At 37.9% G+C, this 26,832-nt stretch overlaps 1 protein-coding gene across 10 annotated transcripts in view; it reads left to right on the top strand.

Moving 5' to 3' along the window:
- LOC142027391 (histone-arginine methyltransferase CARM1-like) overlaps nt 1-26,832 on the top strand; it is a 76,035-nt gene that overhangs the window by 12,355 nt on the left and 36,848 nt on the right. For 6 of the 10 annotated variants that reach the window (XM_075021505.1, XM_075021500.1, XM_075021501.1 and 3 more), the window contains exon 2: nt 11,447-11,572. The exons of 1 other annotated variant lie outside the window; for it this stretch is intronic. In XM_075021505.1, coding sequence (XP_074877606.1) covers nt 11,447-11,572 — 126 coding nt within the window. 3 more of the 10 variants (XM_075021503.1, XM_075021507.1, XM_075021508.1) reach the window with 3 other exon arrangements.

Raw genomic sequence — 26,832 nt, 5'->3', positions numbered from 1 at the left:
TCACAGCTGGCAGAAGTTGTACTCTGCAATGCATTTAATGCAGTGGACTTGCACTTCTGTTTCTTGTACCCCAAAAGCCACTATTGTTTTGTTCTGTGTATTGTAGGTAACTGAATTAGTTTTTTAATACAGGGAAGGATTTCTATATAGTAGTAGTGTCATAATCCTACTCTTGTGGGACACTTGCTCATGTTTGTGTTAGCATAGTAAGGGTCCCATTGCTAACTCTTTTGTTGTTATGATCTTTTGCTGTTCTATCTTGAATTTTCTGTGGTGAAGTTTAATTAATCTGTGGGGGGAACTGAAGCTGTGTGTAAATATACATGGATCTTGAGGTAAGTAAATCTAAACGTAAATTATTTTCTCCTTTCAATAATCTTACATGCTATCTATAAATTCAGTTCTCTGAATCTGAAAGTGTAACTTGAAAATCTTGCATCCATTTATGTTTAACTATATAATTTTGAGTGAGTCAGGCATAAATCTTATCCTGCAAAAAAGTGTACCAGTAATTTTGCCTCTGTGATTTATTGCCATTAACTTCAGTTGGCAGTATTCCTGGAAGTAGCATGGGTGGCATCGCGTCTGCATGTGTCTGTAGGATCAGGTTCTTTTTATCCAGGAAACAAATTGCAACTGTTTAATAATAGACATCTGGAAAGCAAACCATCTGCACTGAGGTCATGATGGCCTGATCGTTCCAGTGCCAGCTGCTTATATGCCAGGTTCTTCTGGCAGCTAGGGAGTGTGCACTAGAGAGAGGCTTTCCATTCATTTCACCGTAACACTTACAGAATGTTCCAAATATGCCCTGGACCCTAGAGTAGCTTCCAAAACATTAGCAGAAGTGCTGTATTAGGAACTTAGTTTTCCTAAAGGCAGGTCTGCTTATTTGATTTCCAAAGTAGCACAATATAAAACGAATGCAAGGCAGTATTGGTGCAGACAGAGTGACAATAGGTTCAGACATATGCAGGGAATATTTAATGGAAAGACATTCCAGTTTCGGGGTTTTTTTTGTCCAAATCTAGAATTCTTCAATCTTTGTTATTAGTTACTATATTCTGGTTTTAATACTTTGTTACTATATTCTGGTTTTAATACTTTGGCACTCTACCATGCACAGTGGCTGTATGTTTCTGAGTAGAAAGGAAGTAAGACTGTTGTCTTGTTAAATGTTTGACAAATGGTGTGTTAAACACATTTGTGAAGCAAAAAAAGCATTCCTGAAGTTGGAAAACTACTTCAAATATATCGGGTATAATTAAAATCTAATAAAATAATAAAATGTTTCTGCTGTTTTGGAAGCAGCAGTAGGAGATGGCTGAAAATTACAGGCTACATAGTTAACTAAGGGTACTGAGGTAAGCCAGTAAAAATTAGTGATGACTGAAGATTTGTCTGCATCTTTTGTTTCTTCCCTGCTCCCTCTCACCACTGCTTAAAAAGACAAAATAGGTCTGACTTGTTGATTAAAATGTAACAAATCTTATGTATGTATTGGTCAGTGACTACAATTTCTTAATTTCCCTATTTTAAAATTGTCACTCATAAACAGAAGGGTAGTTTCTTTAGATATCCATGGATAAGAGATTCTTAGTTTACTACTCTCCTTCTTTTCTTTGTCATTATTAAAAGATGATGTTTTCCAGAAACAAACTTCATCTTTTAAATTTACATTTGATGATGTTTTGCGTTAACCACTAAATATTTAGACATTAGATTTAACATGTTAGTTTAGTCCTCAGTGCATAATGAAAGAAGCTTGTATCTTGAAGTGCTACAGATTAACTGCTGCTGGCATTTTTTGCTGTGCTGCACCCACCAATTCTTTAAAAAATACTGCTCTTGAGTATATTGGGCTTTTCAATACAGAGGATATTGTGCTTTCCAGTTTGGGTTTTTTTGTTATAATTTAAATACACATGGTCAAAAGTCATGTATCATTGCAACTCTTCCTTGATAATTTTGTGGTTGCTTTTTCTTTTTAAGTCTTATTTATGTAAAACTATAGTTGAAATGTAATGATGCTCTCAGAAATGTGTGGACATAAAACTAGCAAAAGTAAGGTAAAAGTGAATATGTATCATAATTAGAAAAGAAACGTTGTTGCAAAGTGAGAATACAAGTGTAGCCTTCTTTTTCTGCAAATATGGTAACTTTATACCAGGCCCCTCCCCTCCAAGATGTTTTTCTATAAAGGAGCTGCACTGACTGATTAAATGTCAAGCTGAGTAGACACCAGCAGTGTGAAATCAATTTACGACTAGCAGCATGAAGTATTATGAAATGCTTTTCTTACTCTAAGTCCTTTAAAAGTACAAGGAAGTAGCTTGTACACTGCTGTTGTATTCTTTTTATCCTATCTTATTTGAAAGCTCAGTGCTTTATTGCTGCAGTGTCTGTGAGCTGCAGTGATTTACCATAGTAGTCTGAGATTAGTACTTGCTGATTTGAAGTTAATGAAACTATGCCTGTTTGTAGTAGAAAAGAAACTCTTTAATACTTTTAGAGTTTCTAGGGTATAATTGAGAAATAAATCTCAGACTCAAAACACTTCTAGTTTAATATCTAAATAAATGTTGATTATTGTTTTTTTTAAGTATCTGAATTCTCTAAAGGTTGCTGTAGTATGATTAAAGTAGATGTCCTATTCTGTACCTCAAATCACACTCCCATGGTGGTTACTTCAGACTATTTGCTTGAGCTCTGACTGCCTTACAAACTATGTCCAAGACTGTCAGGATATCAAGAGGGCAGTTGTCCTAAATCATCACAATTGTGAAACCCTGTCACAGAGATTCTTTACACCTTCTGGGTGCCAGTTTTAGTCACATATGAGGCTTCAAATGGTGCAGCTAATACTTAGAGGAGGTAACACTAGTGAGATTACAGGCAGAGGTGGGTGTTCGGATGAAGTGGCTTGCACACCAGAAAAATATTAGAGCCCATGATTGTAAATACCAACTTGTCCTCCTGTCTAAAGTGTTGGTTTTTTTATAAACAAAGTTATGCTTTCAAAATTGGATGTGTCAATTACACCAGTAATTAGAAGAGGTAACTTGTTCTAGTCTCTTGTTGTGATTGCAACATGGCACTTAATATTCTTGAGGCTGACTGAATAAATAGGAATACTCTTTTAAAATTGGCGTTAATTGTTGTGTACTACAGGATTCTTTTTACACTGCTTGCAATTGGTGACTCCTGATCTGCTTATGATTACGTGTTTTATTTGTTAAGCTGCATGACTGCAGATAAAGGCAGAGCTCTGTTTTGAGGTTGACAGACCAGCACCCTGACAGGTGCACAGTAAAAACCAGCTAGCTATGCCTTCAAAGGTCAGGTTACATATTCACTCAAGATTGTGTTGCCTGTAGATAACTTCCAGACTTGAGTTAGTGTCTTTGGAAGACGTCTTTTGCTGTGTGAGTGTACCAGCTTTGGTTAACTGTTACTGAGGGATGTTTACATTGCACTTAGTTGTGTGTGGTAAACATTCTTTGCTGTGTTTGGTATTTTAAAGGGTATCATAAAGCAGCTGAAGGAACAGGTGGTGTGATATAGGTAATTAGTAAGCAGGCATATTTGAAGGCCAGTATTGGTGTATTGGGCTGCATTTCTTTCATTTTGTATTTGCAGTAATGGCAAAAGACAAGTTGATGTTGAAGGATGTGAATTGCTTGGAAATTTGTTTTTGGCATTAGCCTTCTGCATGCAGTAGGTGCTGATCTGTTTTCAAAATGGGATACAGGTGTAGGGAACAAAAAAACCCAACAGTAACACATATAGGAGCCGATAACTGTGTCAGGTTATCTTTGTTCTAAAGCTGATTAGCAGGAATTACTAAATTAATGTAAACATCATCGTTCTCTTACCCACAAAGGCCAGGAAAATCTTAAAGGAAAAATACTTTGTCATGGGGGACAGGATGAAGAGAACTGGCAGGGAAACACCAGCAACTGTTAAATCTTACATTCCCTGAAAGAGTTCTTACACTTAGGAAAAGTCATTCTGTGAGGTGAATGCCTTTTCTGGTGATTAATTGTTTTAGCTAAATAACAGTTAGTTTCAAGAAGTGTGTACTTGGGAAGTATTTAAAAACCACTTTGGTGGTTTTTCAGTAGTTCTCAATAGTTTACCTAACATCTTAATCTGAGAAAGAGCAGTACAAAAGTAAATATTTAGTGCTCAATTCTGTAGAAGGCATCTATGGCTAGGTACAGGTATCTGCAAGGTAGATTTATTTTCCAGGTAAACAGCCACTGCTTAGACACATTTTCAGCATGAGGGTAAGGGGTTTTCATTTCAGTTATCATTGAGCACTGAGCTGTGAAAGTGAAATTTTGCAGGGCTTGCTCCTTTGTTTTCTTTTTATCTAGGTTGATCCAAACCTCTGTGGCCCATTTCCAGGTTTTGTCATATTTCTTTTCAGACTCCCAATCCCAGGGTTTTCTGCCAAGGAAAACTTTACCAAGATCTCTTTTGAAGAGGAGCAAAGGAGGAAGACTTTGGTACTTCTAAAAAGATTACTGCTAACTCTTTTTGTTGTTGTTGTTAGTAATATGCTGAATAAGGAAAAGATTTTAAATAAGTTAACCAGTTGTTGGTATCCTTCTGTCTAGAAACCATTTGGCAAGTACTGATTTTAGAGGAATACATTCAATCATCAGCTTACTGTACTAATGATTTGGCTTGTTTGTTGTTTGTGAAGTAGGTAGGAGATAATGCTATGAAATACGTAGTTCCTCTTGAAATTTGCATTTATTAATTCTTTTTTTTAATTGATTGTGGTTGTGGGGGTTTTTTCCTCACCTTTTGCAGGAAAGTTACTTATTTGTACCTAACAGAGCAGCTGTTTATTCTGAGCTTGAAAGAACCTAGGCCTCCATGTAGTAACACACCTGTGTTTAAATTACACAGAATTCAGGCTTGTACTCCTTGTTGAGGTTGCAGCCAGTTCAGTTGCATAAAACTGTTGTCAGTTTTATGCTATTGTCATCAAAACATTATCTTAGGACTTTTTGTCTACAGTGATAGCTATGTTAGAACTCTGAACAAGTGAAGTGTTAAGGTAATACAATGGCTAACTGGGCAAGACTCCAATACTTAAATCTCAGAAGACCTTTTTCTTTTTCCTTGCTTGCTTTACATGAAAGAGCAAATTTTTTAGACATTTAGAGTGTGGTAGTTCTTGATATAGATAAAAGAGGTAGAACACCTTCTCTCTTCTTATTAGACGAGCAGGCATAGTGCAGTACTTGAGTTTTAAACTGCTTGCTGACTAGCCGCATTGTGCCGCACTACTGTGTTACTACACTACAGCCACTGTGTATAGTCATCTAACAACATCAGTGAAAATTATAGAAAGAAGAATTAGTTTCAAGTGAATATGTAAGATTATCACAGGAATCTTTGTTCCTCTTTCTTCCTAATTTAATGTTGTCTTATTCCTGAGCCCAGAGAGGTTGTGGATGCCCCACCCCTGGAAACATTCAAGATCAGGCTGGATGGGGCTCTGAGCAACCTGGTCTAGTGGAATAATATCCCTGCCCATGGCAGGGGAGTTGGGGCTAGATGGTCTTTAAAGGTCCCTTCCAACCCAAACCACTCTGTGATTCTGTGATACTTTTGAATGGTATATTTACTGCTCAGAGTAGCTGATAACTGGCTGTAGAAGCCTAGTTACATTCATCAATCTAAAGTAAAATGGAAGTAAAACTAGATTACAGGAAGGTGGTTGTATGTCTGCATAAGTTTCTGGCAGGGGTGCCCTGTAATTACTGTATGCTAATCACCTTCTGTGTGAACAAACTTCTAAATGTGATGATTGACTTATTTGGTAGTGGTAATGAGATGCTCTGAAGGCAAGTATTTTTTAATATCCAGAAGAGGGTAGGTTGTATGATTCAAAATACGTTTTCCTACTAGGTTATGCAATATGGACAGCCACTGCCTTTTGTTGTGTTTCCAATATTAGATTCTGAGGAAACTAGCACTTTTTTGGGGAGTAGTAAGTTTATTTCTTAGCCATGTGTTTTTAAGCACCTTACAATAAGTGGATTGGTTTTCTGAAAGTGTTTTGTGTGTGAGAAAGGAGCTTTCACTGTATGCAGGACCCATGCTGCATAACTTTAGGCAAATGGCTTTGGGGCTTTCTACAGGAGACCCTTTTGCCATTATTTGAGAAAGTTTAGGGTCCTGAACAATACAGACACAGAATCAGTAAAGCAAGTGAGCTTAAAGGAAACTGAAGTAGATATAGCGTAAATAGCTTTCTCTTGCGATGAAGTTGGGATTTGTTAGTTGGGATTTGTTAGTTGGGATTTGTTTCAGAGATCTTGTGGATGCAGTACAGGATTAGCAGACACTGAGTCTATACTCAGTCCTGTTGCAGAATTCTGGCGGGGAGGTGCAGGAGGGTTTTAGGCTCTCTTCATGCCACATCACCTGATGTAATGAATGCAGAGGAGCACCATGAGACTTAGTTCATGTGTTATTATAAAGTCTGTTGAGAGCCTTTCTTGGCTAGCATCTCCAAATAAATTATTCCATGAACGGTAGAACTCATAAAGCCTGGTTTTCCTTCAACTGATTTACTTTGTTCACATCTATCCTAATGTCTTCCTTATCCTTTTCCACTGTCACTTCAGAGCTTTCTTATTCTCTCTGCCCCAATCCTTTCTGTGATTGTTTGAAGTTACTCCACTGCTATGCATGATTATGAATCCTCCAGCAGCAGTGGTTGACTCTGGAGTTGACTCGTGCATGAGCTGAGAAGAAAATGTAGCTATTAAGCATGTCATCATTTCCTTCAGCAAGAATGGCAGACTGGGCCTCTCATGTTTATTCAACCACCCTTTTTATGCAACTTGCAGGAACACCATGGTTTTGGCATGTTGGACAAATTTCATTTTAATCATCTGAAGAGTTCAAAAATTAGGAGAGATGGGACTGCACAGCTGCATAAACCATGCTTCCCAGAAATGGGACTGGAATAGGGGCTATCTAGGAAAGCCAGGTGTGAATCTATTTAAGTAAATGCTGCTGTATTCATTGAGAAATGCCACATCATACTGAGTTTCATTGTTTTTAAAACCTTTTTCTTGATCATTGGTTAAACAGAGTATCCATTGCTCAGTAAACTTAAGTGAAAGAAGACAACTTCTATCCTTTCCCCTCTGCCCCTCAGGATATGGCTGACCTATCACCCTCTTGTATTCTTGTTTGTGAATGGATTTCTTGCAAACTTCAGTCATTCAGTTTTGTCATGTTTAAATTCTGGTGGAGTCACTTCAGGCTATGTGCACCTAATCTCTTTTGCTTAGACAAAAAACTTCATACAAATTTTCACTTTACATTAGTATGTATCAGATGAAATGTTAGCAGTCTGCTTAGTTTTCTTCTGAGCAGCTTTTTGTGATTTTTGTAAAGCTTTTTGTAGTATTCTGCATGAAAGGTGCTGTATGCAGTAGACCGTGATTGCCGTTAAGAGAAGACATGCCTACTTGATCTTTAGACATGGAAACCCTGGTTTTCTGTGAGAGGAATTATTTACAAATACTTGTGCCCTTGAACACTAGTCAAAGCGGCAAAAGTTGTGATGGGTTTATTATCTGTTGTTTGAATATTAATTATTATGAGCACTTCTAAAAAAAAAAAAGTACTAAGGGTTGGGGGTTTTTGTTTCTGAATGCAATGCAGTTTTTTCTTTTCTGTTTCATTTTCTTAAATTCTTTCTTAAACCGTGCTAAGACAACCATTATGATTCCACAGATTTTCAAATTACATCCATTCATGACACATTTTTTATAAATCCATTTCAGTTATAAGGTTGTATCTATATGGATGACAACCTAGTAGGAAGAAGCAAAAAGAGAGTCCTTGTAGTAAACTGGTAAAATCTATTTCACATGTTGAATAAAAATAAAGACTTATGGAAAGGAACTAATTTCTCTCATCAATAGAAAAGGTGCTGTGTGTGACCTGTTCCCATAGACTTAGCAGATGATAATTTAAAAAAAATTTTTTTTTAATGCTGAAATTTGGAACAAGGGTAAAAGAAATGTCCTTGGCAGCCTCCTGTAGTAGCCTGTTTGGTTTGTAAATAAAATAAAATATACACTGGGACATGGAATTCATGGTCTAGGGTCTCATTTCAAGGAGTTGCACTGAAGAATACCGTCACTGCCTTAGGTTTAGGGCCACTGTACCACTGTCCTGGGTATAAACAATACATATTGTAGTTTATTAATTTCATCTTTGTTTATGAATTGCAATCTTTTGGCTTACCCTCAGGTCTCTTAGAAAACAGTTGATTGGTTGGTATTTTTGAAGCTAATGTAGTAGCAGAAGCTTTTCTTGTTGTCCTTGATATCCCTTGCTAGTTTCAAGTCTAGCTGAACTTTGGCTTTACAAATACCAGCCCTTCATGGCCGAATAGATAGATTCATTATTCATGTTTTTGCATTTTTGGCAATAAATATGTGAAATGAATGCATGAGATTTCTGTAGAGATTCTGAATTGTGTATGATGGCTGTGGCTTTAGGGGAGTGAAGCAACCAGCAAAACTTGAAGTATTTCATACTCCTATGATATGACTTGTTTGGTATGATCTTGTTGTAACTGTACATTGGGAAATTAAAGTAGAATAAATTTATAATTACAACCCATACAGGTAGTAAAAATTTTGTATATGTATACACAAAATATTTTATATATATATACACAGTAGATACACATTTCTAGAACGACATAAGTAGAAATAAAAGTTAAAGCATTTTAGTATGTCTGTCTGCATGCTTAGTACAACTCCCAGTTGTTTTTGTTTTTTGTCTCTCTAACATATGTTCTCTATAACATTTCTCAAGAAAATTCCCAATGACACATCTCATGTTCTTCAGCAAACTCTGTGTATCTAGGTTTCTTTACCGGTATAGGAGTCAAGCTCAGATTGCATGTTTCTTTTCATGCAGGCATCCACGTTTAGGATTCTGTTTAACTTCAGATCAGCCTTATCTCCAGAGGTTACTACCATTCACTTAAGGAAGAAGCAGCCTTGAGGCTCTTGCCAGACTTTTGACTACCTTCCACCTCTTTGGAAGTGCTGCTTTTCCTGCGCTTGGCTGGGTACCATCATCTTTGCCCTGAATCAAGTGTAACCTGTGAATGACTACCCTACAGTTTGACTATCCTGAGAACAAATTAATATCCATTGTGAGAGAAAGTTTTCCGTGCTTTGCAGGGTGGTGGTCAGCTCTCACATAGTGATAATCAGTTTGCTTTGGGGTGTCTGGCTGTTAACACAGCTATTGAGAAATACTGTGCTGACTATTGAAGGATTTGTTTAGTCCAAAATAATCACCATAAACATGTATTTTTGTTGAGTTTAGAGGAGATTAATCTTCATTCTTCTGATGCACAAACTTTTGAAACTCCTTTTAATGCATACCTTTATAACAAAGATTTATCAAGGTCCTGTGAGTAAGTGTGTAATCTTATGAAAGGGTTGGACTGTTTAACAGGTGGGACATACACACACACAAAAAAAACCCCCAAACACTCAAAATTAAGACCTGAATAGGAAAAAAAGAAAAGATAACATGTTTTCATCCTGCTCTGTACAGACTCTTTCCACATTATGTATTCTGAATGTAAAATGTATTTTGAAGATGAATATACAAATATTTCTGTTTGAAGATTTTATTGTATCTGTGTGGAATGTTATCAAGCAGGACTCATTCCAGCACTGCTTTCTGTGCAGTTTTCTGAAACAGTCTCTGTGTTTGGACCTCATACATGACATGAGGTAGGCATTTATCCTCATTCTTCATGCAAAATGTCAAATATTTAAAAATCATTTCCAGGTGTGTATATATATGTTAAAAAGCCTTGCACAGTCTGCATTAGGCCTGTGGCCTGTTCCTACCAATGGCAACACTGTTTTTTACAGGACCATTGCATACAAAAAGGTTTATACAGCTATACTATTTTGATGTGCTTATGTTCAAGTTCAAAACAAGTCCGTATTGTTTTAGCGTGCTTCTGCTTTAATGGGGTAATAGGCCCTGTGCTTTAGCTACACCACTGTTTCACATTCTTCTACTGTCCACTTCAGTAGAGAGCCTGGTAACTGGTCAGTAAAGAGTAGATGCTGTGAAGTGTAAGGCTTAAAAAAAGTGCACTGGGTGCCTGTATGGTGTGTGTCTATATATGCCTTCTTTGGTTCATCAAACGTTGCTAGCAGAATAATATAGTTCAGCAGTGTATAACTGGCTTTCTACTGAGCTTTTAATAATAATTTATTTATTACATCTCTTGCTTTTCAAGATGTGTATTTTCTTCCCTTTCATTCTGGCTTTCCTTCATGTTTTTTCTCTTGCATGCTTTTTAGTATATTGCAGTGTATGACTTATCACAAATTCGTAGTAACACAGAACTTTTGCTTTTAGTTCTCTTTTTGTTCCTGTTTTGCCTTAAACCTTTTACTTTTTCTAGTTCTGGTGGGTTTTTTTGTTTTGTTTATATTTACCTCCAGAAGGATGAAATGTGCATGGGAGAAGCATAATAAACACTTCTTGACAGCAAAGAGGACTAAAATCTGTGAAAGAATGGTCCAGGGATATGAAGTCCTGCAGCAATAATTAAAAGCTATACCTGTTATAGCCCGTGTCCGTAACTGCTATTTACATGAAGTTCCCTTTGAGACCTCTTTCAGAGTTCTGAAAGTGATAATATCCATCTTGCTTGATGTCTCACACAGTTGCCTCCTGACAGCTGCAAGGCTGATAGTGAGATGGTGTTTATTGATGTACTGCACCACTTAAGCCTCTGATATTGGATCCCCCTCCCTAAGGTGCACAGTACACAGGCTTGCCCTCTGCTGCTTCTGTTCCTAGCTCTGAAGTACTTATGCGTTCTTCATTGGCTGAAAAATTGCACTATTTTTTCTCACATGGTAGGTTTATTGATAGTTGTCATACATGGTGTGGTATGTAGTGTGTGTCTACTAGAAAAAGCTAGTTTACTTCTCCTTGTTTAGTCAATGTAATTGATGCCTGACTCTTTACCCTGCCATTTCATTTGCCAGAGCAGCATCTCTAGATGTTACCAGGACACTGGCATATAGGACTACAGAAGCAAAAGAAGTAGAAAAAATATTAATTTAAGACCTTGTTAGGATCCAGGTAAAAATTAATTTAGTCAGCTCTCTTTCTTTCTTCCAAGGACAGGGCAACTTCAGGAGACTATGGATGATAAGTGGGATGGAAACTGTAGGTCACTGGAAAATTGGCTTAAGAAACAACATGTTAGAGAAAGTGTATTTCTGCTAAGTTGTGTACTTCAGATACATGCTTATGCATATTGTTAATCAAAAAAGACATCTATTCTTTGTATGATTTTGTTTTTAACTGTTAAAAGTTTTCTAAAGTTTTTTTTTCCCTTCAGCTGATGGAGTCTGTGTGTTTAAATGCTTGGTTAACAGAGACACTGAATACTGCCGTGTGGGAAAACAGTCTGTGTTAATTATGCTGGGATACAACAGTGCCTTGCTCCAGTTCAAGTCACAAGCTGGTAAGTACATCTTGCATTTTTTAGTATCTTTTCCTTCCTACCATGCTACTGTGTTGGTAAAGTTCACTATAAAATATGTTGTCTTCTACCTGTTTCGTGCTGGCTATTTAAATACTACATTTTGTTATGATGATTTGTGCATCTTCATTTGCCTCTAATGCACTCCAGCTGCCTTTTGTGGAGTATGGACCATTCACACAGTGGACATAACATTTTTGCAGCACAACTGCAGATTAATCTTCTGAAGGAAACAAATCTATCCTTTAATGGATACAGAAGGGAATGTTGCCACCAGAGATGAGGAAAAGGCTGAGATACTTAATGCCTTCTTTGCCTCAGTCTTTAATAGGGAGACCAGTTATCCTCAGGGTGCTCCACCCCCTGAGCTGGAAGGCAAGGATGAAGAGCAGAATGTACTCCCATTAATACAGGAGGAAGTAGTTAGTGACCTACTATGTCATCTGGACACTCACAAATCTGTGGGACCAGATGGGATCCATCCAAGAGTACTCAGGGAGCTGGCAGAGGAGCTTGCCAAACTACTCTCCATCATCTATCAGCAATCCTGGTCAACAGGGGAGGTCCCAGAGGACTGGAGGCTTGTCAGTGTGACTCCCATTTACAAGAAGGGTTGGAGGGAAGATCCGGGGAACTGCAGGCCTGTCAGCCTGACCTTGGTACCGGGGAAGATTATGGAACAATTTGTCTTGAGAGCACTCACATGGCAAGTCCAGGACAAGCAGGGGATCAGGCCCAGCCAGCATGGGTTCATGAAAGGTTGGTCCTGCTTGACCAACCTGATCTTCTATGACCAGGTGACCCACCTAGTGGATGAGGGAAGGGCTGTGGATGTTGTCTACCTGGACTTCAGCAAGGCCTTTGACACTGTCTCTCATGGCATACTCCTTGAGAAGCTGACATCCCATGGCCTAGACAAGCGTACTCTTGGCTAGGTGAAAAACTGGCTGGATGGACAAGCCCAGAGGGTTGTGGTGAATGGGGTGAAATCCAGCTGGCAGCGGGTCACAAGTGGTGTTCCCCAGGGCTCAGTATTGGGACCGGTTCTCTTTAATATCTTTACCAATGATCTGGATGAGGGGATCGAGTGCACCCTCAGCAAGTTCACAGACGACACCAAGTTGGATGGGAGGGTTGATCTGCTTGAAGGTAGGCAGGCTCTACAGAGGGATCTGAACAGTCTGGATCAATGGGCCAAGGCCAATTGTATGAGGTTCAACAAGGCCAAGTGCCGGATCCTGCACTTGGGTCACAACAACCCCATGCAGCGCTACAGGCTTGGGGAAGAGTGGCTGGAAAGCTGCCCGGCAGAAAAAGACTTGTGGGTGCTGGTCGACAGCCGGCTGAATATGAGCCAACAGTGTGCCCAGGTGGCCAAGAAGGCCAACAGCATCCTGGCCTGTATCAGAAATAGTGTGGCCAGCAGCACTGTGGAAGTGATTGTTCCCCTGTACTGGGCACTGGTGAGGCCGCCCCTCGAGTCCTGTGTTCAGTTTTGGGCCCCTCACTACAGGAAAGACATGGAGGTGCTGGAGCATGTCCAGAGAAGGGCAATGAAGCTGGTGAAGGGCCTGGAGCACAAGTCTTATGAGGAGCAGCTGAGGGAGCTGGGGCTGTTCAGTCTGGAGAAGAGGAGGCTGAGGGGAGACCTTATCGCTCTCTACAACTGCCTGAAAGGGGGTTGTAGTGAGGTGGGTGCTGGTCTCTTCTGTCAGGTGGCTGGAGATAGGACGAGAGGAAATGGCCTCAAGTTGTGGCAAGGGAGATTTAGGTTGGATATTAGGAAAAATTTCTTTACTGAAAGGTTGTCAGACATTGGAATAGGCTGCCCAGGGAAGTAGTTGAGTCACCATCCCTGGAGGTATTCAAAAAGTGCGTAGACAAAGCACTTCAGGACATGATTTAGTGGGCATGGTTGATGGTTGGACTTGATCTTGAAGGTCTTTTGCAACCTAAATGATTCTATGATTCTAAATGCAGATAACAAATTCATGTGACTTAACTTCATAAACTCTGGTAAATGTAATGCTTTATGTGGGCAATCTGCTACTTGTTGCTGCCCTTTCAGAAATGGGTCTTGCAGTTCTGTTTGTATAGTTAATTGAGGTAGTTTAACACACACCTGCAGTTCTTAGGATGGATATTTCGTGTGTAGTGATGCTGAAAAAGAAACTCACTCTGTTGTAGAAACATGACTATATTTTAGTAGAATGTTGAGATCTGTGTTTTTGTATTTCCGCCTGACTTACATTTTTGTATATCCAACAGCTGAGACTTTTTAATATGTGCTATCCTCATGTCCTCATGCTGGCTTTTGGAAAACCATTCTTAGTTTTTATGCAAGGAAATTCAGAAGGCTGCCTATTTATTCTGAGTAGTGTGCAGCATGGCCACAACTCATTTTGAAATTGTGTAACTATAGGTAACACACAACTTCCTCTTTAGCAATAACCAGGAGTTCTTACCAAGCAGCCTACACCCGTAGGCCTGGTCACTTCCAGGAGGCCATTATAGTTATTTCCATTTTATATTGTGTGGGAGCTGAGGCACAGACCAATTAGATTTGATTTGGGGGAGATTATTTAAAGACACATACAAAGCATCAAGGGCTGAGAATTAGAATGTAGCTGGGTTGGTTTATGCAATGACTTGCGAATCCTATGTCATGTATACACAACACATGAACTCCTGAGTCCCACTCTACTAGCAAATACAGTTTTTAGACTAATATGATTTTTTCAGTTTGGTGCCAAATCTTGGTGACCTTTGCAGTTCTACCTGGTTACAGCCTTTCATCTCTATCCATCAAGGAAAAACTATTCACACTTTCAACCTTTTACCTTACTAAAACAATATGAATGTAAGCTAAGAATGACTGTGTCTGTTGGGTTTTTTTATCTATGTTTCTGGGTGTATAATTCAGTATTGTGCTTCTATTAAGTTATTTCTTTTGAGACCGCAATACAGTATTGTCTCTTACAGAGACCCACATCATAACTGAAGAGATGATAACTGAGATTAGGTTGTTTAGCAATTTATTAGCTAACTGCTGAGGTAATTAATAACTAATAATTAAGGAGTCAGGCAGGTTTTTCAGTACTCTTTGGTCTGCAATCCCTACCATGTCTTGCCTACCTAGGAAGGTTCTGATTCCAAAAGGCACTGATAGTTTGGGATCCCAAGGCAAAAGAAGTTTCTCTTGGTGCTCTTCCTCACCTTTACAAACAAGTATTTGAAAAAAATCCAGCTAATTTCTGTACAGTTTGGTATTTTTCCTGAGGGGAGTGCCTTGAAGATTAAGTGGTAAAGTCAGTCCTCCCTTTAGCTGTGTTCCTTGGTGATTTGTGTTTAGTTTATTTATATAGCTATATATTGTGAAATAGATAAGAACAGTATAGATAAGTCTCTTAATTTATTACTTCTGTTGCTTGCTAACATGACAAAAATGAGTGTTTTCTATATTATTTTCCATCTTTAAAACTCAGGGGAAAATAAATTGAACTGGCCTGTTAGTCCATGCAACAACTCATTGATAAAATGACAGGAATATAATGGGTTGGTCAAAATAAAGTCTGGTCACATTAAATGACAAACCTGTTGATATTAAATGGAATGTGTTGGGTACTGTGTTAAGCTGGAAGTTACTTGTAGAGTACTATTTCTTCATGCCATAGGAATAGCTTGCTGGTACCTTCTTCTACATGTTGAGTGTATCAAATAGCACCTAGTCTTGACAAAGTTAAATGCTTTTACAAAGAAGTCAAGGCTATAGAGCAGAAGCTAACCTTTTGTTGTTTGCTATGTACAGGTACAGGTGTTAGTCTCAGTTTTCATGGGTTTGCAAATGTGTGTATAATAAATAAAAATACTGCTGTTATTAAAAAATGGACTGAAAACTCCTTTTTCATACAGTACAAGTGTTAGTTATGAAAATGCATTGTAAAAGTCTTTGGTTTAAGTCCTCTGTCTTTTAGAAAGGTAGAGGAACATGAGTGAAGAATGGGGGAAGAGGCAAATTCATGCCCTGCTTGTGCCCACACAGAGAATTGCTGTTCTAGTTCCAGCATCTAGACAGTCATAAATCATAGTCTATATCTTTCATTTCCTACTGAACATATGTTAAACATCTGAGTAGGATCAAGCAGGCAATAAAAATGAAAGTTAGTAGCCTACAGGCTTTTCTTTCAAAAACAAAGATCAATTATCTGTAACAGACCAACCAACCAGTCTGTAACTCATCTGTGGCAGACTTGGTATGTAGCTTTTTACTCCTTGGTGGAAATGGCCTGCTTAATTTAGCATGGAATTAGTTCATGAGCATAGGATGAATTGTTCTTTCGGGGTTGTGGTAGAATGCAGGTTCCTTTCTTCTCTTTCAAACCTCATAATCCTGGTCTCCAGCCACTTTCACAGCGCATCCAGGCATTGGATATGCCAATAATTGGTGTCTGTAGTGTGCCCCTTACATACAAGCACAATACAGGTGGGGAAAAAAGTGTTATTTGCAGTTTTCAGTTATGTATAGCATATAGTACTTATGGATCTCTACATACAGAGCTGAACTAGAGACATATGAGTGTGTGTGTCTGGAGAGAGAGAGAGATGTGAAATGTATTAAAGGTATACATTGAATTTTATATGTGTAAACATACATGCTGTTGCTGCAGTATAATTCAAGCAAAGGAACATGGAAAGTCTTATGGTGATTTTTTTTTTTCACCCAAATTACTATTGCATGTAATGGTATATGGATCTAATGAGCTATGATTCCATTAGCAAGTCACATAGTCCAGAAGGAACAAGTTTGTAGAACAGAATTGGTGCTGGGGCCCTGGCATGCAAACTATACTCATTTGGGAAGGAGGCAAGAATAGAGGATGTGTTGACTTTGAACTAGATCTAGTCTGGTCACATAGACTAATGGCCACTGACTGTTGAAGTTTATTCCTGAGTGTATATTTTGGTTTAATTTCATCCAGAAGGATTCCAGTTAGTGTGTACTGAGACCACTTAGTCATGCAAACCAAAGCACTGTAAGTGGGGGAACTAACTGATATGCCTCAAGACCCACAGGTTGCAAGGAAGCTGTCCAGCAGTTTAAATTTAAGAATTTGTGTCAAATAATAAATTCTGTGAAGTAAAGGACCAAATGGCTCTGTGGTTCCTTGCTAGTTTCTGTTTAAAGTAGTGATTCTGTTTTTCATAAAAGCAAAAAAAGATGAGTTTGGTTACCTGAATCTTGTTTTATTTGAGTTAGTTCAGAAAGCAGTTAAATTCACAAAAGTCTTTCATCTTGCAGCTTGAAATGCTTGCAGAGTTTTATTGCAAAAACAATGAGGTGCAACTTGAGAGGAGAGCTTATTCAATGCATTGACTGTAATTGCACCCCTGCAATTCACAAGGATCCTGAAGTCCAGTACATGCTAGTCTCAAAAGAGCAGTAGGAGATTCTACTACTGGAATGACTTAAAAAACCAGAAAGGTTTTGACTTTTAAGCCCTACTACATGCACAATTGTAATTCCTAACTTTTTACCTGAGGCAGAAACTTTGGTTCTGTGTCATGCTCCAGTTTCTAAATTACTCCATTGTCACAAAGTGGTTCTAAGCTTTGTAGGCACTTTCCCGAGTTTGACCTGTTCAGCTTCAAAGCAATTAAATGTCTGATAATAAATTTCCAGGTTGTGTTTGGAGCTGCGGACTGTGGTGTGCAAGAATAAATATCCATGATGTGATTTTTGAGACTCCTGGTCTATTTGTGAATCTTAACGGAGAAGGCTGCCACCAACCATGCCTTCTGCTGTGTCTGTATCGGTTAGTCTTGCTGTTCAAACCTCTGGATTTGCCATTGTCTCACTCAGGTTTTTTTCTATGCCATTGCTTTTCTTAATCCATTTAGAGGCAGCCATTCACAAGTTTAGTGGTGTTTTGAGCTGACTCATTGAGTGCATTCAAGGTGGTAGGATCTAAAGGGCAGCTCAAGACCTAATCAATTATGGCACTATTTTCGGTACCTTTTTGTTTGTCCAGGCTTTCCTTGAACATTTCTGTGGGAATTATTTTAGCATTAGCATTTTAAAGTATTGATTGATTCTGATTCCTGGGAGGACAAAATAAAGGGGATTGGAAAAAGGCCAATGGCTTCTCCCCATTTTTTTAGTAACTTGTAACATTCTGGTATTTTCACATTGGAATTATTCTGGGCTGTTTTCCTTCTAGTTAATGTTAGTGTTTCGCTTTCCAGATATGATTTTTTTTTCCCCCCTTTTCTTCTATAGGGAGGTAATGCAGCATAATCTTCCCACAGTTTTAGAAAACCTTATATGAAGGTTTTTAAAACTATATGAAGGATTTTAAATTTATAGATTTTTTTTTTTTTTTTTTACTGCTGTCTGCTAGGTCTGAGTACTGCTAGATCTGCCTGCCTGTAAATTACAATATTGCGGTGCCAATTCTCTGTTGAAGGTGGCAATGTGCTTGTATTGGGAATTTGTCCAATCATTCAGGGTGTTTAAAAATCCATTTAGTTCTAATGTCTTTTGTTCTGGTAAGAGCGGAAGAGATTGGGGGTGGGTGGATAATTGTTTAAAACAGACAGTACTTGATTCCACTGAGGCAAGGTATGTCTTAGAAAATGTTGGCAGTAATTTGAAAATTAATAGCCACTAATTCAGTGCTACCAGATAGTGCTTTCATGTCAGGCCACCAGTTCAGAAGAGGCTCTCGCTAAACACTGCTAGACTTTTTATGTACTAAGAATTTCAGCATTCTGGCTATTTGAAACTAGAAGTGAACCACCTGCATCAACCATATCCATCTCAATATTTCCGTTTCATCCAATTACACTGTACTGAGCCAAATAATCTTCCTTCATTAAAGTGTAATTTGTACTCTGAGGAAGCTTGTTGACATAAAAATCATCCATTCTTTTGAGGAAGAATAAAAGAAAGGATCTAATGCTTCTTAGTTTAATAGTTCCCAAAGTATAGTTCAACTTCAAAAGTTTTGCAACATCACAGTAATTTGTACAACCTTTATGTAAATTTGACTGCAACTTGAAACTGCATTTCTCTCTCTGTTGTCTAATACAACCCTAATGGCTGTTCTAAAGCAAGTGAAACAGTTGTATTTAGATACTTTATAATGCCATTTTACAAATCATGACTATTCTTTTGGTAACGTTTTTAGTGTGAGATTGACAGAGTGGGGGAAGTTTTCGCATCTGCTAGTTCATGTTGCTTTGGAATGTGGTTGCAGCTTGAGATTAAAGTTACTCCTTTAATATTCTTCTTGATGATAACCAACTGTTTTATCAATTTGGCTTTATTTTTGTTTTATATTGATGTAAATCACTTACTAATGGGTGGAATGTTTATTAGAAGAAAATTGATTTTAGTTAGGATGTTTAGCTTGGAGGTGATGCAGTATTTTGCTTTCTGCTTTCCAAAGAAAGCATATATTACTGGTGCTAAAAATAGAACAGGTTTTTGCTTTGGGAAAAGTATGACTTGGGAAACTTAATAATGAGATTTGGAACATGTGGCATCCAGTTCCTGATGTGGAATGACACAAGGCCATCAGTCATGTTTCCTGTAAAAATGCACAACTGATTGAGTCCCCTGTGTGCTGATGAAGTGCTTACTGACTGAATTTCTAAGCATGTAGTTCTCCTGTGCTGACACTTGAAATGATTCACCTGCTAGTGTGTTTGGGATAAAATTATTCCCACTGCACAAATCCAGACTCATAAAAAAAGTTTGAAAGAAGGATGCAGAAATTCATTTACAAATTAACATTGTGGTAAGTGACCTAGTCTGCAGATTGTGATTTAATATTCAGTAATGTTCACAACAAAATGATCTAGTGCTTATTGAAATATTGGTAGATAAATTGCTAAAATGAACAGAATCCCGTTAGTCTAATCTGCTGTGTTTATGGCAATGAAAAGCTGTATAACTGGTTGAAAGGTATAACATAAAAAGAAAAATATTTTGGATAAATGTTGTCAAACTGTGTAAACCCAAGGATTTCTGGGAACTTTTGAGTCTGTGTGGTGAATGCTGTTGGAATTTTATTAGGGCACTTGTAATGGGTGTCACTGTGAATTTCTGAAGTCTAATATTTACAACCGAATAGAAGCAAAAATTTTCTTCCTTGTTTGGAAGTAATACTCCAACCTCAAATATCTTGGATAGTAATCTGGCCTTGATAAGCTTACTATATGATTACTGCAGATTTCACTTTTTTGCAAAGCAGGCATTTTATTATTTGGCTATTTTGCAATTCTATTGTTCCAACCGGAAGACTGTGTCTCACTTGTTAACAAGAGACAGTCTGACTTGTCTGATCATTTGATAAGTCTTATCATAAAGTTATGGACTTACTTCCATTTGTTTTTTCAAACATGGGCAAAGTTATGACTGTACACTTCTCATCAGTTCCATGTCAAACTTACTGCTTAATGTAGGTATTGTATTTTAACAGTAGCCTGCAGGAGATAATGCAAAATTATGTGGAAGTAGTGCTACTCCATGACTGTTACACTGATCTCCTTAGGTCAGAAAATCTAACAGCTGTTGGTAAAATATATTTATTTCATGGTTTATTGCAAGTAGCATTGTTTTGGATTGCTGCTGTGTGGAGTTTGTAGGTTTTTATTCCCCACTGAGTTTTCTTTCTCTTATTCTGTGTCTGCTGGTTTAGTTTTTTTTCCTTTTCTACCCCAATGACCATCTAGGTTTATTACTGGAGCCTTTTTGTTGTTGTTGTCGTTCCTTCTCCACCCTCTTCCCCTTTGGAATAGTGAGAGACTCCATCTGTTTTGAGCAGATGGGTGAGGTGCACCATGTTAATAGCTTGCATTTGTGTGTCTGTATCTTCTGCTGTGAGGATAAGCGTTTTGTAAAGAGAAATCAGTACAGCAGCTCTGCTTATGCAGAGTGCAACCATTTGAGTGACAATTTACCAGGAATGTACTATAAATGTGCCTGCAGAAAGTGCTACAGGGGCTTGGGTCTTCTGCTTTCCTTTTTGTGAAGTGAATAGTGCAAAAGAGACACCAGAAGCAGGGCTCTTTGGAAGGATGTTCCTGTTATCTTTGATCACAGGAACTGGTTTTATCTGGCCTTTATTCAGTTTCTACACAGTTCAGTTTTTAGGCTATCAGGTGCAGTAATATCTGCAGAATCTCTCTGTCAAGTTATCAAACTATGTAATTGATTAGCATGGGTTTAATGCCCAACAGCAAATGTTAGTTGAGGTGCATAGCTAGTCAAAACCTTGAAGTGAAATGCCTGGTTTTTAGCAAGATACAGCTTTCTGTCAAGGTTAAAGTTTTCAAATTAATTTCTGTTTTCAGATTGTAATTGGAAAAAAAAAGGGGGGGGGTGTGTCAGAAATAAATAAAAATCCTAACAAGCTTGACTTTCAAAGAAAGTGTCTGAGAGTTACACTTTTTATGTTCTTTGAAATTATTTGCAGGGGAATTTTTTTTTTCAATTTCCTCAACAAGATCTTTGTGAAGGCACTTCAGCCCAGAAGAGTAGGAGTTTTCCTTGCCTTCTTGGTGGCTAAGAAAAAAGGAGGATCTGGCACTTTTCTTCTGAAAGCTAATAATCCATTCTGTAAGATGAGTTTTGCTCCAGGGAAGCTTTTATTATGTTGTTGCCAAAAAACTCAGAATAAAAAAACTTATCAACACCAATTTAGTGTAGATAAGCAGACACTTCTTTATTGACGGCTGGGTGCGCGGGCGAGTCCTCTCACGAACCACACACACCTGACACCAAAATCATACACCTTATATTAAAACTTATTCATGCATAATCATTAGATTTCCAAGAAAGGTTATGCATATTCATTAGATTTCCAGGAAATCATTAGCATATGTAAATGTCCTTTACGCAGGCGCAGTGAAGATCTCTGGTCTTCAGGAGTCCTCTGGTGGTCTTTCATAGTCTTCCTCACTCGTCCGCTTCTTGACCTCTCAGGTGTTTCCAAGCAGCAAACTGATGTCCATAACGGTTTCCTTAGCTTCTAAAACAAACAATACAAGGCTACCAATCTTTGTCAAAGCTTCTGTGGTTAAATGATTTTAAACAATACTTGAGTTCTTATGGTTACACATTATACATTTTCTAAGTTCCTAAGTTCCTAGGGCTACATTTCAAACTTAACACTCCCATACCTATGCTTCATAATTTTCTACTTCTTAATCAAACCAAACTCTTTTGTAATTAGATTTTAATTTCTTCTATCAAAATATTTGCAACAATGTGATACAGTAGAATATGAACTAGGCTTTTTTTTTTGGTGTTTCGTGGTAGCTGCCTGCATGAATGTTTTCATCACATGATGTACAATAAATGTAAGGAAACATACCCCTTACTGGAAGGAGATATAGTTGTTGTGAGGTAAGAGCTTGCACATAGGCAGTTACTAAAGAATGCCTAATGAATTTAAATAATTTTCTTTTAAAAGATTAAGCTTTGATAAAGCAAGATCTTTCTCTTGGCTTTTAAAAAAGAGACAGTTTGACTTGCTGGATTTAATTTTTTTTCTGTGTTATGGACCATAGAACACAAGCTTCAATTCACATCAAAGAGTTTAAGGAGAACTTTTAATCCAGTTAAAAATACAGGTGTTTTAAAAACCATTTATTTCAGCAGGTAAAATGCACAAATTTAAGTGCTGTGTTGTACTTACTGGCAGTGACTGCAGGTCTTTTAGATGCACCCAGCACTTGGGCAAGTTTTGCAGCCTGTTCCACAGTACTGGAAATAAACTAGTGTCTGGGTTAGCTAATACAAACTAGATTAGGCTGCATACTCATAGTGGTGGTCTTTCCAATATTTTGCATTATTTTCAGAACAACATCTGGATGAGGCTCCTTGAAAGAGAAACATCTGTGGTTTTGGGGGGAGTTTTAAGTTGGCTGGGGGTTTGAGATACTGAAAATGTGTAGATGAAAAGGCACTAAATATGTCTACTTACCTCTATCCTCAAGAGCATCAGGTCATTCTTGCTGGAGTAGTTATTGGAGGTCTTACAATCCATGGGAAAGAGTAATGCACTGTAAGAGTTATGTTTTAAAGCCTTGATTCATTAATTTGCCACTCTTGGAACATGCCTATAACAATTGTAGAGTTTTGAGGGTTTTTTCAGCCTGCTAGTGGAAAACTTTAGATTGATTTAAGTGATTGGGGTGGTGGGGGCACAAGGTTGTATTTTCCAGTCAGTGAAAATTGTAAGTTATTTCTCTGAAGACAGCCAAAACCTTGCAAAAACAGTCACAGCCATCTTCCCAATTTGCAGATTTTTCAGAGAATAAAGCAAAAGAAAGAGTTTTGAGTGTGAAAGAAGATGGCTGTGCATAGCATGAAGAAGCAGTTCATCAAGAAGCACTTGTGGCCCCCCTCAACTTAATTTTGGATTTTACAGGATAGATTAATTTTTTATTAACCCTGACAACCCAGAAAATTTCATAAGCAATCCAGAACTTTTTCTTTATAGATGAACAAACAGGCAAAAAGCCTGCATGATTTGTTTAAGGTAATAGAAGGATTCTCTCAAGTCTGGATGGAAGACTCTTGAAAGGGTGACATTTGAAACACTACACTGAGATTACTAGGCAACACCTTTCAGTAAAAAAGCATTATACTTGAGTTTGCTTTTAAAAAGATGATAGAAGATCTGAAAGGCCTATGTGATTGTTCCCTCAGATGAGAAAAGCAATTCCTTACAACATCAAAGGAAAAGATAAATAGAGTGCTAGAACCCTGATGAAGAATGTAGGGCTGAGGATTAACAAAATATATTCTTTGGCTGTCCTTGAAAAATGTTTTACTGACCTTCAGTTCTGTATGGTTGACTGCTGGTTGCAAAATAAAGAGTTCCAAAGTATGTGACCCACCAGTATTCTAGCCTGTCAGTGAGCTGAACTGTTTTTGGTGTAGATCCTTTTCTGGTCCCATTACTTTAAAAAAAGAAGAAAATCTAGTTTTCATAAAAGTCAAGATCAGTTCTGGATATATTTCTACATATGACAGATTAAGTTCCCAGATTCCTAGCAATATAAAAATTAAATTTAATTTTAAGGACCTTGATCAATATGCAGATAAAGCCATATTTCATATCACAAGCAGGATGATGTATTGGCTAATAAGAGAAGTTCCTTTACAGAAAATATAGGAAGAAAACAGCTTAGTGTATTTGCATGCAGAAGCAAATGGAAAGAAGACAGGCCATTGTAAATTGTTGCTGGATATAGAAAATAGACTTGCTGGATATAGAAAAAACACTTGAGAAATTCTTTTCTTTCTTCTGGAACAGTCTCCAAAAGGAAGAAACATGGTATTCCTTGTCCATGCTAAAGAAAGACAAACCTGTTTCTCTTCTCTGTAGTAGGGAGTCTTTATATGGAAGAATTTCTTAAAGCTTCAACATGTCTTACTTTTGAATTTTATTTATTTTGTCTGTGTAATGTGCAGAGTGTTCACAATAATTCCATTTTTCTATATTAGATGCTAAAGATTTATTATTTGGTGCTTTGCTCTGTCACATAAATGAATGTGTATCTGACTCTCAGACGATATTTGAAATCGGTAGCAATTGCTAGGAGTAATTCCAAGGCAATTTGCATTCCCTAACAGATTTCCCTTTAGAATCCTTTGGCTGTTTGCATTCAAAAGAAAAACAAAATCCCAAATTCACATCTGCAACAGCAGTTCCTTCCTTACAACTTGATCTTTAATTTGTAGCTATTTAGCTACAATTTCCCTCAAATAGTAAGTAGAAGCAACTAAAAGATTTTTGGTGAATATTTTATTTATAAATTTTGAGGATAAACTAACATCCACTGAAAAGATGAGAAAAAGAAAAGAGGAGCAAATTCATGCTGTAAGGGGACTTTTTCAGTCAGTGCAGGATCAGTCAGGCTATGAGGTTTTCTCAAAGGTGGAATCATTAAGTTTTCACAGATAAGTTGTAAACCAGTGCTCTTTGTTGCTGTTGCTTTTCTCACTAGAGTGTATTTTTCGCTTCCCATCCAACGACAGCAACTATATGTATATTTCTATCTTTATACTTAGGTGTTTTTTCTCAGTGTTAGCCACTGATGAATGTGTAGAATGTGGAGCTGGGATTTAAAGTTTGTGAAAACATTGAGATGTATTAGATCTAATGCTGTTCGTGGTTTTTATTGCTGAATTAATGCCATCTAATAGAGAAGATTTTAATTCTGTATTTTTCTCGAGGTTGGTGAATGAAATAAGACACTTTTCCCCTCCATAGTCTGCCAGAGCCTCTTGTGATCTTGCAGATATTCTGTTAGAAAAACTTTAAGGGCATCTGAGGTCCTTTATGAAAGATTGTGGAGGAACTCCACCAACCTCTTGTTCTTTCTTTCTGTTTTGATGTACCTTTCAACTCACTGAGTACTAGTTTTGTAATTTGCCAGCACTCCAGAGAGCTCCGGCAACACAAGTCTTATTTGTATATAAAGAAGTACTGTATCACAAGGAAGTCATACTTTTTTTTTTTTTCTTTCATAGAATCAAAGAATAATTCAATTGGAAGAGAAATCGTATGTTCATCTGGTCCAGCCTCCTTTGCAAAGCAGGTTCAGCCCCAGGGTGCTCAGAGCTTTGTACAGTTATGTTTTGAAAAATTCCAAGGTTAAAAACTTCTATGGCATAATCTCTCTAGGCAAGCTTTTCCAGTTTTTCTTAACACAACCACAACCAGCGTTGTGGTTTTGAAATCCATTCTCATTCCTGGACACCAAAGATGATGCTCTGAGCTACCAAAAAGTCTCTGCAGAGATATGAAAATCATGTGTAAAGAGTGACTAGAAAAGAAAGGAGCCAAGCATGTCGCTGAATCTGTAGCATCATCTCTTGCTTTCAGATAGAAAAAAAAAAAAAGGGAGAAGCTTAAGACAATGGGTGACTGCCTGGCAAAAATCTCCACTGTCCAGTGTCAGACTTTTTTTCTGGTGTTGCCTCTTCATGCAGAGAAAGAACAGAGAGACTGATCTGTTTTAAGCTGATTTCTGCATCTTCCTGCAGAAAATTTGCATTGTCTGTAATTTAGGCCACTCTTAGTTGTCATGATCCAGTCATTTATTGTTTCATTCTGACCATCAACCCTCTGTGGGAGAGAAAAGGGCATGTTGATGGCATTTGTACATTTTCATGGTAATTTACAATTACTTCTGGAACAATTTAATTATTTTGAGACCCCCTTGTCACCCCAAATTCAGATGTTGAATGTGGTATCTTCTTCCCACTGGAGCTGACAGGCCAGAAGTAACAAAGTGAGGCTTTCTTCCTTCCACCTGGAAATTAAATGGGAATATTCTGCAGAGTGGCAACAGATCAGCTCTCTAGCAAATTTCCTCAGCAGGTGAAGTGCATTTGAATAAGCTGGTGAGTTGTGTTTTACAATTTCTGCGACCCTTACAGTCTTCTATAGAGTAAGGTTAAACTGAACTGTTTGTTAACAGCAAACTAATGCTGTGATGCTTCTTAGAGCTATTGTTCTAGACTTTCAACAAAATTATTTCACTGCATATATTAGACTGCTCATAACTTCAACTGAGAGAAATGGCTTCAACTCTGGACACTTACAAGTGCACCTTGTGACATGGGGTAGCCCAGAGGTTCAAGGGGCTGTGCCCTCAATTGATTCAGACTTCTCTGAGGAAGTATGGCTGACTGTCACATTGTTGGTGTGAAATTCTTACAGTGAATGAGTATATGACTGCCCCAAAGATGGAGCTTTTTCCATCCAGTTTTCCAGTTTTAGTGGTTTCTAGCTGTATAAAGACTGGAAAGCTTGGATAACGATAATAGCAATTTGTGATGCTTTTGCTGAATTCTGTGCTGTCTTTATTATCCACTTTTTCCAAGAATTTAAAATTTTCTACTGAGGATCTCTCCCTCAAGACCCTACTCAAAAATACTTTTCTGGCCTGTTAAGGGTAACTTCGCAGCAACTGTGCTTATGTTGGGTTGTATAAACATGGGTCTTTGTTTTCGTTCCCAAACAGCCTGACATTGAGCTTGTCCTGATTTCCAAAGGTAAAGGGACAGCTACATGTTATCTTCTGTGTCTCTTCCTTTTTGGTTATGCCAGCTTTCTGCAGTGGAAAAGGATTAGTGCAACCAAATCTCTGTTTTGAAGATTTTAAAATTTCCTGAAATGATGAGGGAAATTCTCCTTGGTTACTCTGTTGAGCTGCTT

Source organism: Buteo buteo, chromosome Z (genome assembly GCF_964188355.1).
Source record: "Buteo buteo chromosome Z, bButBut1.hap1.1, whole genome shotgun sequence".
Lineage (NCBI taxonomy): Eukaryota > Metazoa > Chordata > Aves > Accipitriformes > Accipitridae > Buteo > Buteo buteo.
This window is presented reverse-complemented; position numbering and strand designations above follow the sequence as displayed.